The sequence below is a fragment of the Solanum pennellii genome, chromosome 3, assembly GCF_001406875.1.
Source record: "Solanum pennellii chromosome 3, SPENNV200".
NCBI lineage: Eukaryota > Viridiplantae > Streptophyta > Magnoliopsida > Solanales > Solanaceae > Solanum > Solanum pennellii.
This window is the reverse complement of record NC_028639.1, coordinates 66526478-66537977: the sequence shown is the minus strand read 5'-3', so window position 1 is coordinate 66537977 and position 11500 is coordinate 66526478. Positions and strand designations below refer to the sequence as shown.

The following is an 11500-nucleotide window of genomic DNA, read 5'->3' as shown; positions in this document are numbered from 1 at the left end:
CTGTCCCCCTCGCCCCCCTTTCCCCCCTTCTTTTTGTAGTAATTTAACAGAGAAGTAATACTAAGACTCTTAACACATGAACCTTTCCACTAAGGAGCCTACTGGAGTGTGCCCACAATTGTTTCTTTGTCATAGTCCACATTTATCTTCATATTATATTTATCAAATTTAATGGTTAAGTAGTGGTTGTTAACAAAATTGATGTTTTGAGTAGTATTTTATCAAATTTAATGGTTAAGCAGTGCTTGTTAACAAAATTGATGTTTTGAGTAGTATTTTGACTTTAAATCTTAGGTATTATATGGATACACGGAGGAAGGTATGTCAGAAAATACATACCCTTGGTTTTTCATATGCTTTTCCATATGCTAACTCCATTTTTCCTGAACTAACTGACTCATCTTATGGCTGTTTGATTTATTGTGGAAACTGCCTCAGTAATTCTCATGAAAGTTGTTATATTATTGTTGTCTTACTCCTCCTTGACTGAACAGGAGCCATATGAGCTTGTTGGAACTGCTGTCTCTGATCCATTAGACGACTACAAGAAATCTGTAGCATCAATTATTGAGGAATACTTCAGCACTGGTGACGTTGAAGTGGCTACTTCTGATCTCAAGGAATTGGGTTCAGCCGAGTATCACCCATATTTTATTAAGAGGCTTGTTTCTATGTCAATGGATAGGCATGATAAGGAGAAGGAAATGGCTTCTGTTCTTCTTTCTGCTCTTTATGCTGATGTTATCAACCCTACCCAGATTAGTCGGGGATTTTTCATGCTTGTGGAGTCTTCTGATGACTTGGCAGTGGACATACCAGATACTGTTGATATCCTTGCTTTGTTCATCGCACGGGCTGTTGTCGATGACATTCTTCCACCTGCTTTTATTGCAAGAGCCAGAAAAATGCTCCCAGAATCTTCCAAGGGGATACAGGTGCTGCAAACTGCTGAGAAGAGCTATCTATCAGCTCCTCACCATGCAGAACTCGTTGAGAGGCGCTGGGGTGGCAGCACCCATTTCACTGTTGAGGAAGTCAAGAAAAGAATTGCTGATCTATTGAGGGAGTATGTTGAGAGTGGAGACACTGCTGAGGCCTGCAGATGCATAAGAAAATTGGAAGTTTCTTTTTTCTATCATGAAGTTGTCAAGAGAGCTTTAGTTTTGGCCATGGAGATGCAGTCTGCTGAACCGCTTATTCTGAAACTTTTGAAGGAGGCCGCAGAAGAGGGTCTTATAAGTTCCAGTCAAATGGTGAAGGGCTTTTCTAGGATGGCTGAGAGTATCGATGATCTTTCTCTGGATATTCCTTCTGCAAAGATGTCATTCCAGTCAATTGTTCCTCGGGCAATCTCTGAGGGATGGCTTGATGCAACTTCCCTGAAAGCCTCGGGTGAAGATGGGCCAGCAAATGGTCCAGATGATGAAAAAGTGAAGCAGTACAAAAAACAGATTGTTAATATAATCCATGAATATTTCCTGTCTGATGACATTCCGGAGTTAATCCGGAGTTTGGAAGACTTGGTGGCCCCAGAGTATAATCCCATTTTCCTGAAGAAGCTAATCACCCTTGCTATGGACAGGAAAAACAAAGAAAAGGAAATGGCATCTGTTTTGCTTTCTGCACTTCATATTGAGATTTTTTCTACTGAAGACATAGTGAATGGATTTGTGATGCTACTGGAATCTGCAGAAGACACAGCACTTGACATTTTGGATGCTTCCAATGAACTAGCTCTTTTTGTTGCTAGGGCTGTAATAGATGATGTCCTTGCTCCGCTGAATTTGGAGGAGATAACGAGCAGGTTGCCACCAAATTGCAGCAGTGGTGCTGAGACTGTCTGCATGGCTCAATCACTTCTATCTGCACGCCATGCTGGAGAGAGGATTCTTAGGTGTTGGGGTGGTGGGACTGGCTGGGCTGTTGAGGATGCAAAGGATAAAATTCAAAAGCTTCTCGAGGAATTTGAAAGTGGTGGTGTTATGAGTGAAGCTTGCCAATGCATACGAGATATGGGGATGCCATTCTTCAATCATGAGGTAGTGAAGAAAGCTTTGGTTATGGCAATGGAGAAGAAGAATGACAGGATGCTGAATTTGCTGCAAGAGTGCTTCAGTGAGGGGCTTATCACCATTAACCAGATGACTAAAGGCTTTGGGAGGATCAAGGATGGGCTTGACGATCTGGCTCTTGACATTCCGAATGCAAAGGATAAGTTTATGTTCTATGTGGAGCACGCCAAAGGAAATGGCTGGGTGTTACCTTCCTTTGGGTCATCAGATGCATCTTGAGGTGGGGGAGTAGATTCATATACATTAGACTGTTTCATCTCTGTATGTTGTTCGTTGTTGTCTTCTGCTAGTGTAGCCCGTATCCTTTTGCTTGGGAGTAGATGGACCCAATCCTTTCGGAGTTCTCTTTCCTTAGAAGTTTTAAAACTATGGATGTTGATGTAAAGTTGGTGCTCTCGGAACACAAACCGCATTATCATAATCTTTACTGTTTTCTAGAATGATGTTTGTACATATATCATTTACATAATTATGTGCTTTCTGAAGCTTTTTTTTTTCTTTCTCGTAATTATATTTGCGTCAGGAGAAAAACGAAGAGAAGATCTGAAGGTCTGGAGACTGTCTAGGAGTGACAACAGTTATTTTAATCGATTTATTTTGTTAAACAAAAATGCTTATGGTAGAACGAGTATTGATATCTGTGATAATGTGTGTTGTGTTTGCATCAAGAGCGAGCTAATATGAGTTCGGGTTCATGTGCTATACTGTTGAATAAAGAAACAAAAAGTGTATCGCTTTAGTTAACCGAAGAAAGAAATATTCAGTATTTTGATTTAATATCATGGACAACAACGAGCAGTCAAACCACGAACAAGATAATTGTCCTAGGAAGAAAGCTGTTTTAAGATACCGTTAAGCACATGTCAATCTTACTCTCCCTCCCATTTAACTCATTCAATTGTTATTACAATTAAAAGTGGACGGAAAAAGTAGTTAATTATAAAGATATATTAGGAACTAAGTAATAAATTATCAAATTGGACAAATAATAATGAATATCTATTTTTAGTATAGTAAATAAGTAAAAAACGAAAACAGAAAAAAGTATTTCCAAAACTTGTATTTGTGCTTCACTCAAGCTCCCTTCGCAAATAAAAGGAATCATAGGTCTCCACAAAGTCATAAAATCACGTATGAGAAATTGATACTTGTCAAGTGTCGGAAGGTCGAGAAAATTGATGACTTTATAGTAAAAAATGAGTGATCGAAGTTTCAATGAACGGATGAATGACATGTCTAAAATCTAAATATCTACTAAATACTTTATAAAATTTTATTGTCTAGCCGTTGATATCACGGAGAATCAATTTCATTAGATCTTTGTCGAAAATAACGGGACAGTCATTGTGCCATTCATACAGGTAAAAAATTCACACCCTTAGGACAATGGTTATAACATTTTCCTTTCTAATCTTTCAACACCGAACATGTGTCAAATTCTATAAATCGTATTACCATTACTAAACAAAGTCTATATTTTTAATAAACAATTGTTATTCCTCTGATATATATTGGTTTCCTAATCAAAAGATCGGAGAGCAACTAAGAAAGTATTTTTTTTAAAATACCTTTTCTAAAAGTGGTTATAGTGCAAATCAAATCCAAAAATCAATTAGCTAGTTAACCACGTAAACTATTGTCCGCAAATAATTAGGGCAATCAATGTAACTTTCTAATAACCAAACCCGAACCCGAACCCGAACCACGCTGAAATGGAGCTCCACAAATAGAGACGACACAGGACTAATGCCACGTGGATAGCGACATTTGTTGCTGACGTGTACCTTTAATCTTAGACTGTTTATATATACTACTCTTTATTTACATTCTCATCCATTTCAACTCACTTTTTCAATCTACAAATCCACAAAATCTATTCACATATATATAATTTATACACATTTTTGATTGTTCTCCTTCACTGATCTAGGGTTTCAGCAGTATACTTGAAGCTTGTTTTGACGATCTGATTCTAGGTTTTGTATCGTCCTCTCTTGGCTCACCGATCAGGAGCCAAGAACAGAGGAACTGAGAGGTGAAAAAAAAAACAGGAATCGAGATAGTTGTGTTGATTTTGTTGAGCTGAGAGTTGATGGTGTTGATGTGTGCAGGTTTTGGTGAAATGGAATCAAGTGACGGATTTTTGACTGAACAACAGAGGGAGATGCTGGATATAGCACCGGTGAATGTGGAGGTTTTGTCATCTTCTCCAAAGTCTCCGACTTTGAAATCTCCAGGTCTAAATCCTCTTCTATTCTCTTGTCGGATCTTCATGTGAAGGCATCAGGCAGTGGGGCTGGGATTGCTGTGCGACATGTACGGCGTACGCACTCAGGGAAACATATACGGGTTAAGAAGGGTGAGTAGTATTGTTTTTTTTGGATGAATCAATCGTAACGATGTTTTAGTGTTTCTTTAGTTTTTGTATTGAATCCCTGGCTATGAATTTTTAATACCTACATCCTTGTGCTTCTTATTGACCTTATGATGAAAGAAGTTACTGTGTCTAAAGTTAAAATTTACACTTAGTGATCGAAATAGAAATGCCTTTCTGAAGGAACGCATAAGGCAAATTTGAACTTTTCTCACATTATTTCTTGGATAATGTACTTTGTAAATGGACTTAATTTGCTCTGAGGTGTGAACTAATCACACTTGGGGTGGTTATTATAGTTTGAAAAGAGGCCACAGTGCAGGGGATTGCACATAACGCAACACTTCTTTTTCCATGTCACTTGAATACTCCCAAGAGTTCCCTGTAAGAGGTTGATTAAGGATTTAAATTTGATGAGTTCAACTTGTAAGGTTATACCACTTAGTCCGTTGAATATAATATGGTACTTTTCAGTTTTCACTTGGTGTACATTTTCATTGCATGTCAGAAATGCTGTGTTTATTTGAACTCGTGCTCCATTCTGCCCTTTCCTGTAAGTTCTATTGTATGACTTCAGTTGAAATCATGCTCCATTCTGCCTTTGTTCTCGGTGAACACCTATATTGTACTTCAGAGTCCACACAATGCCAATAATTCAGGAGAGTACTCATTTGCTCAAGACTGTGGTCCAGGGATCAATGAAGTGGAAATTTACTTGGAGATCAAGGTTCAAACTCAAGCCGAGCTTTAAAAATACCGAGTAATTTTTTCTTATTTACTAAGTTCAAAACATCTTTAATCTATTTTGACACCATTGCCCTAGCAATGCTCACATACGATTTTTCAGGAGTTTCAAGGATTTTAATTCATTTGACAAGTCATTTTTAGAACTTGAGGTGATGTTTTCCTTATCTTGTCAAGTTTTCAGTTAGTCCTTCAATAACAACAACAATATATCCAGTGTAATCCCACAAAGTGGAGTCTGACCTTACCCCTACCTTGGGGGTGGAGAGGTTGTTTCTGATAAACCCTTGGCTGAGTTAGTTGTTCAATGTTCACTTCTTTTATTACTAATATAATACACATCATGTTAATTACTTGTAAGTGGGTGGAATACCCAGAACATGAGGGAGGGAGAAGGGAAGTAGAACTCTATCACCTTTGCTGAGTTAAATGGCGTTGAAATGAAGTAGCGCAGACGGTGTAGTGTATATACTTTTGGGTGAAGGGATGGGAGACACCACTTATGAATTTTCATGGATATGTGAGCAGTGTGCTGTGTTGATGCCAAAAAATTGTTTAGGTTCATCACAAAGATCTAACTAACAAGAGCTGAAGTTTGTTAGTACATCCTTGCCCAAGGGCACATGAGAGATAGTACAAGCAGTTTTCTGACATTAGGTTCTTCAGGTGCATGAGTTTTTCTTTGTGGTTCTCTCCATGTTCCCCAATCTCTCTCCCTCTCTCTCTCATGTTTGTTGAGAGGTGTGCAGCTCTCGCTGAGAGACTTGTGAGGTACTAGCCTAGGCTTTGGTAATCCCTCTTGTCTTGTCTCATCCTCCGGAATCCTTACTAATTATACAATGATGGAAGCCTGGAAACTGACTAATGTCTTCAATTCTCTTTTATACTTAATCAGTGTTCTTGAATGCAGAAGCATGCAGCTTGTATGCTTTTTTCTTTTTTTTTCTTCGTCCATATACTGAAGGCTACTCCTTATTTGATGGTGCGAAACAGATGGTGCTGGTGGTAAAGGCACTTGGGGAAAATTGCTCGATACTGATGTTGAATCTCATCTTGATAGAAATGATCCCAACTATGATAGTGGTGAGGTGAGTTTTGCCACTTATTCAAATATACTTCTTAAGTAATGAAAGCTACTTGGGTTAAATTGCATGTGACAACCTTCTTTATTGGAATACTAAAATAATATTTTGGTAACATTACATTGTACAATAGATCACAACCATCCCTCAAGTTCTAAAACCTTTCAGAATATGTACACTATGCACTTGTGGATTATAATTTTAAAAGGAATTCAAAAGGAGGAAAGGGCATTGGCAATGAGAAAGATAAGGCAAAGGAGAAACAATTTTAGTCATAATATAATGATCATAATGTATAGGGAATACAATAGTGAATAAACCATGATGCAAATAATGGAGAGAAAAATAGTAGCAACAACAAATAATGTGATAACCAAATCAAAGGAAACAACATGTAATAATTAATATCAAAGAATAAGACAAGGAGAGTGATGTAATAATACTTGCAAGGAAACTAGACAATGCTCAAGTACCTACTAATCACCTCTCAGAATATTTATTCGGCCTACTTCTACCTCTCCTTAGACCCACCATGGTCAACCTCTCACACCTCTTCACCAGGCATCTGTGAATCTCCTCTTCACATCTCCGAATCATCTAAACCTTGCTTTCCTTTTCTTGTCCACCATAGAGGCCACTCCCACCTTGTGTTGAATATCTTCGTTCTTAAGTTAATATCTCCTAGTACCTACCCATGGATATGCCACGTCAGTTCATCCATCATCGAGACAAGTAAAATGGGCTAAGAATATTACTGGTAATGAACAGTATTTTGATTTTAAATCCTTGGAGTTATAATGCCATATGAAGGGAAGAGGATACAAAATACATGTCCTTTTTAAAGAAATTTTTACTTTTCTATCTGGCAATTCCATTTTTCCTGAACCTATATTGATTCCTGATCTAGTCTATTTTACTTGAAATTGCTAGATTAATCAGTGTAGTAGGATACTGGCTCAGTAATTTTTTATCAGGGTTTTATGTTAATGCTGTCTCCACGTTACTCTAAATGAACAGGAGCCGTATGAGCTTGTAGGAACTGCTGTCTCTGATCCATTAGATGATTACAAGAAATCTGTAGTATCAATTATAGAGGAGTACTTCAGCACTGCTGACGTAGAACTGGCTGCGTCTGATCTCAAGAAATTAGGTTTGACCGACTATCATCCATATATTATTAAGAGGCTTGTTTCTATGGCCATGGATAGGCATGACAAGGAGAAGGAAATGACTTCAGTTCTTCTTTCTTCTCTTTATGCCGATGTCATCAACCCTACCCAGATCAGGCAGGGATTTTACATGCTTGTGGAGTCTGCTGATGACTTGGCAGTGGACATACCAGATACTGTTGATATCCGTGCTTTATTCATCGCACGTGCTGTGGTTGATGACATTCTTCCACCAGCTTTTATCGCTAGAGTTGGAAAAATGGTACAAGAATCCTCTAAGGGGTTTCAGGTGTTGCAAACTGCGGAGAAGCGCTATCTCTCGGCTCCACACCATGCAGAACTGGTCGAGAGGCGCTGGGGGGCAAGCACCCAATTCACTGTTGAGGAGGTCAAGAAAAGGATTGCTGATCTATTGAGGGAATATGTTGAGAGTGGAGATATTGTTGAGGCATGCAGATGCATAAGGCAGTTGGAACTTCCTTTTTTCTATCATGAGGTTGTCAAGAGAGCTTTAGTTTTAGCCATGGAAATACAGTCTGCTGAACCACTTATTCTGAAACTTTTAAAAAGGAGGCTGCAGAGGAGGGTCTTATAAGTTCCAGTCAAATGGTGAAGGGCTTTTCTAGGATGGCTGAGAGTATTGATGATCTTTCTCTGGATATTCCTTCTGCAAAAATGTCATTCCAGTCAATTGTTCCTCGGGCAATCTCTGAGGGATGGCTTGATGCATCTTCTCTGAAAGCCACAGGGGAAAATGGACAAGCAAATGGTCCAGATGATGAAAAATTGAAGCAATACAAGAAACAAATTGTAAGCATAATCCACGAATATTTTCTCTCGGATGACATTCCAGAACTAATCCAAAGTTTGGAAGATTTGGGGCAACCTGAGTTTAACCCCGTTTTTCTGAAGAAGCTAATCACCCTTGCCATGGACAGGAAAAACAAGGAAAAGGAGATGGCATCGGTTTTGCTTTCTGCACTTCATATTGAGATTTTTTCAACTGAAGACATAGTGAATGGATTTGTGATGCTACTAGAATCTTCAGAAGATACAGCACTTGACATGTTAGATGCTTCCAATGAACTTGCTCTTTTCCTTGCTAGGTCTGTAATAGACGATGTCCTGGCTCCTCTGAATTTGGAGGAGATATTGAACAAGCTGCCTCCAAATTGTAGCAGTGGAGCGGAGACCATCTGTATGGCTCAATCACTTCGATCTGCACGGCATGCTGGTGAAAGGATCCTGAGGTGTTGGGGTGGTGGGACTGGCTGGGCTGTGGAGGATGCAAAGGATAAGATACAAAAGCTCCTGGAGGAATTTGAAAGTAGTGGTGTTCTCAGTGAAGCTTGCCAGTGCATACGAGAGCTCGGAATGCCATTCTTCAATCATGAGGTGGTGAAGAAAGCTTTGGTTATGGCAATGGAGAAGAAGAATGACAGGATGCTGGATTTGCTACAAGCATGCTTCAGCGAGGGGCTTATCACCATAAACCAGATGACTAAAGGCTTTGGGAGGATCAATGATGGACTAGAAGATCTGGCTCTTGACATTCCGAATGCAAAGGATAAATTCACGTTTTATTTGGAGCATGCCAAAGAAAGAGGCTGGATGTTACCATCCTTTGGGTTACCTGCTGCATCTTAATGAGAAGAATCAGATGCATTAGCTTGTTGCATCTCTGTATGTTGTTCGTTGTTGCCTTCTCCTGGTCCATTTTATTTGGGAGTGGTAGATGGACACGGACTACCCAGTCATTCCTAGATCTTCTTTCTTTTTGAGTTTCTTGTATGATGGATATTTCTTGATGTAAAAATTAGAAGTCTTGCGTTAGTGGTATATGCATAACGCATTACCATTGCTACCTTCCATATGGATGTTAGTACAGATAATTATCAATCATTTTGGTCAATACAACATTGTCATTTGCTTTGTGTCATTTGCTTGTTGAGTCCTTTTTGAGAGATGGAAGTCGATTGTATTATCTTTTACAGGCAGGTTCTCCCCTCTCATAGAAAAGGAAGCAGTGCCAATTGAGGAACGATCAGCTGCCCAAAAGGTGTGTTGGATTTAGAGTTACATCAGGGTTAATGATTTTGATGTCCCAAGTTGAATAGTTTGCAGAGTTGTTTGAATATACCAGCAGCAGGGGGAGAGAGGTAAAGCTTATTTATATGAACGATTACGAACTTGTCTTCATCTTTATTTGCTTATGTAATTAGATATCTGATTTTGTTTCTTGTTTAGTGGATGGACTTGCTGTCCTTGATCAAACTGGGGGCATAATACTTCATTACCAGACGATTGAATAAGAGTGAACTGTGAAGTGCAATATTGGCACAATTTAAGGTATGATCAGTATCAGAAATAAAATATTACTCTTCTTTTAATGTTTCTTATTTTGTTTTGAGTAGGATGTGGTATTTCTTTTGAATTACTAGTAACTTCAAAATCTTAGTGCAATTGGGGAATTAGAGTTGTTTCTAATTGAACACAACAGTTAAATAAGCATAGATTAAAATAAGGAAAAATTACATAAATTAATACATTTTAAAAAATAATTACTGATTTTAGCGATACTTTTTGTTTATTACCATTTATAGCAATTTGTGATAAATCTGTAATATGTATTAAAAGTGAATTATGTATGCAATATATTTGAATTATAATTGTTTTTGAAATATATTATGTTTGTTTGGTAAAAAAAAAAATCACATTGTATTATAAGTGTATTAAAATGTGTGATAAATATATTATCCATCATTAAAACTTGTATTATATGTGAATAATAAATTGTTCTTTGTAATATGTATTAAACTTGTATTATAAATGAATTATAAGTGGTCAAGTGAAAAGAAAATATTACTGCTATAAATGGTAAATATTTTTTTATTATAGTATATATATGTAAGTTTCCCATAAAAAAAATGGGGGAAAAGGCTGATATATTTCTTTGGTATACTCTTGAGATAAAAGTGAATATATATATATATATATATATATATATATTATCATTATACAAATATCTCAAATATATTCTTATAGTTTCCACAGATAATTTAGATGTATCATTTTGTATGTGAGTAAAATTTTTTTATTTTAAAAAATCTATATTATTTTAGATCCTTCTAGCAAAATTTGGTGGGTATATGTGAGTTTTTTTTACTTTTTTAGTCAACAACTTATTTGTTTTTCGAGAGATTTATTTGAGTTTCTTATTCTTGTTTCATTTTTTTTATGTCAAAATATGAGAAATAAAAAAAGTGTGACCGGAAAAATAAAAAGAAACTTAATTCTATTCTTTGGGCTATATTGTAATTGATTTTCGGTATTCCAAAAAAATAGGACTTATGATAAATTTTAGGGAAAAGGGTCTGATATACCCCTCAACTTTGTCATTTGGAGTTGATATACCCCTCGTTATAAAAGTGGCTCATATATGCCCTTACCGTTATACAAACGGCTCACATATACCCCTGCCGTTACAAAATGGCTCACATATACCCTTCATTTAACGGAAGTAAAAAAATTAGTTTTAAATTTATATTTATTACTTCTAATTTCTTAAAAAAAATTATTTAGGGGTATATATGATTCTTCTATCAAAGTTCAAGGTATATTTCAATTTTTTTCATACATAAATTATTTTTTGACTTCTTTTATTATAATTATTAGAATTTCTTATTCTTATTTTGTTTTTTTCTTTCATTCCTTAGTTTAAAGAATAAAAAATTAAACTATTTTTTTTTTGTGTATTGTAATTTAATTTCGTAGTCGAAGAAAAAATTTGGTCATCTACAATAAGTTTTACAAGAATATTAGTGAAACATAAATAAATTTGATTATCAAAATAATAATTATAAATTAGTCATTGAAAAAAAAAGTCAAAAAAAAAATATGTTTGACGGGGATTAAATTTACTCATATGGGATTATATTTTTTAGAAAAAAATAATAAAAATTTAGATTAAAATTATTATTATTTTCATTTTCGTTAGAGGAAAAGGGTATATGTGAGCCATTTGTTTACAAGTAGGGGTATATATGAGCCACTTTCATA

The 11500-nt window shown here is 36.5% G+C and overlaps 1 protein-coding gene and 1 pseudogene across 2 annotated transcripts in view; both read left to right on the top strand.

Moving 5' to 3' along the window:
* Positions 1–2557, top strand: part of LOC107014409 — a 7579-nt gene extending 5022 nt beyond the window's left edge. Inside the window, exon 4 of the mRNA XM_015214304.2 lies at positions 495–2557. Coding sequence (XP_015069790.1) covers positions 495–2291 — 1797 coding nt within the window. The 3' untranslated portion in view covers positions 2292–2557. The remainder of the gene's footprint in view (positions 1–494) is intronic.
* Positions 2558–3920: 1363 nt separating this feature from the next.
* Positions 3921–9380, top strand: LOC107012178 (annotated as a pseudogene). The gene is made up of 5 exons (XR_003577488.1): positions 3921–4107; positions 4184–4266; positions 4353–4431; positions 6184–6278; positions 7290–9380. The product of XR_003577488.1 is annotated as an uncharacterized LOC107012178 (transcript).
* Positions 9381–11500: the final 2120 nt, after the last annotated feature.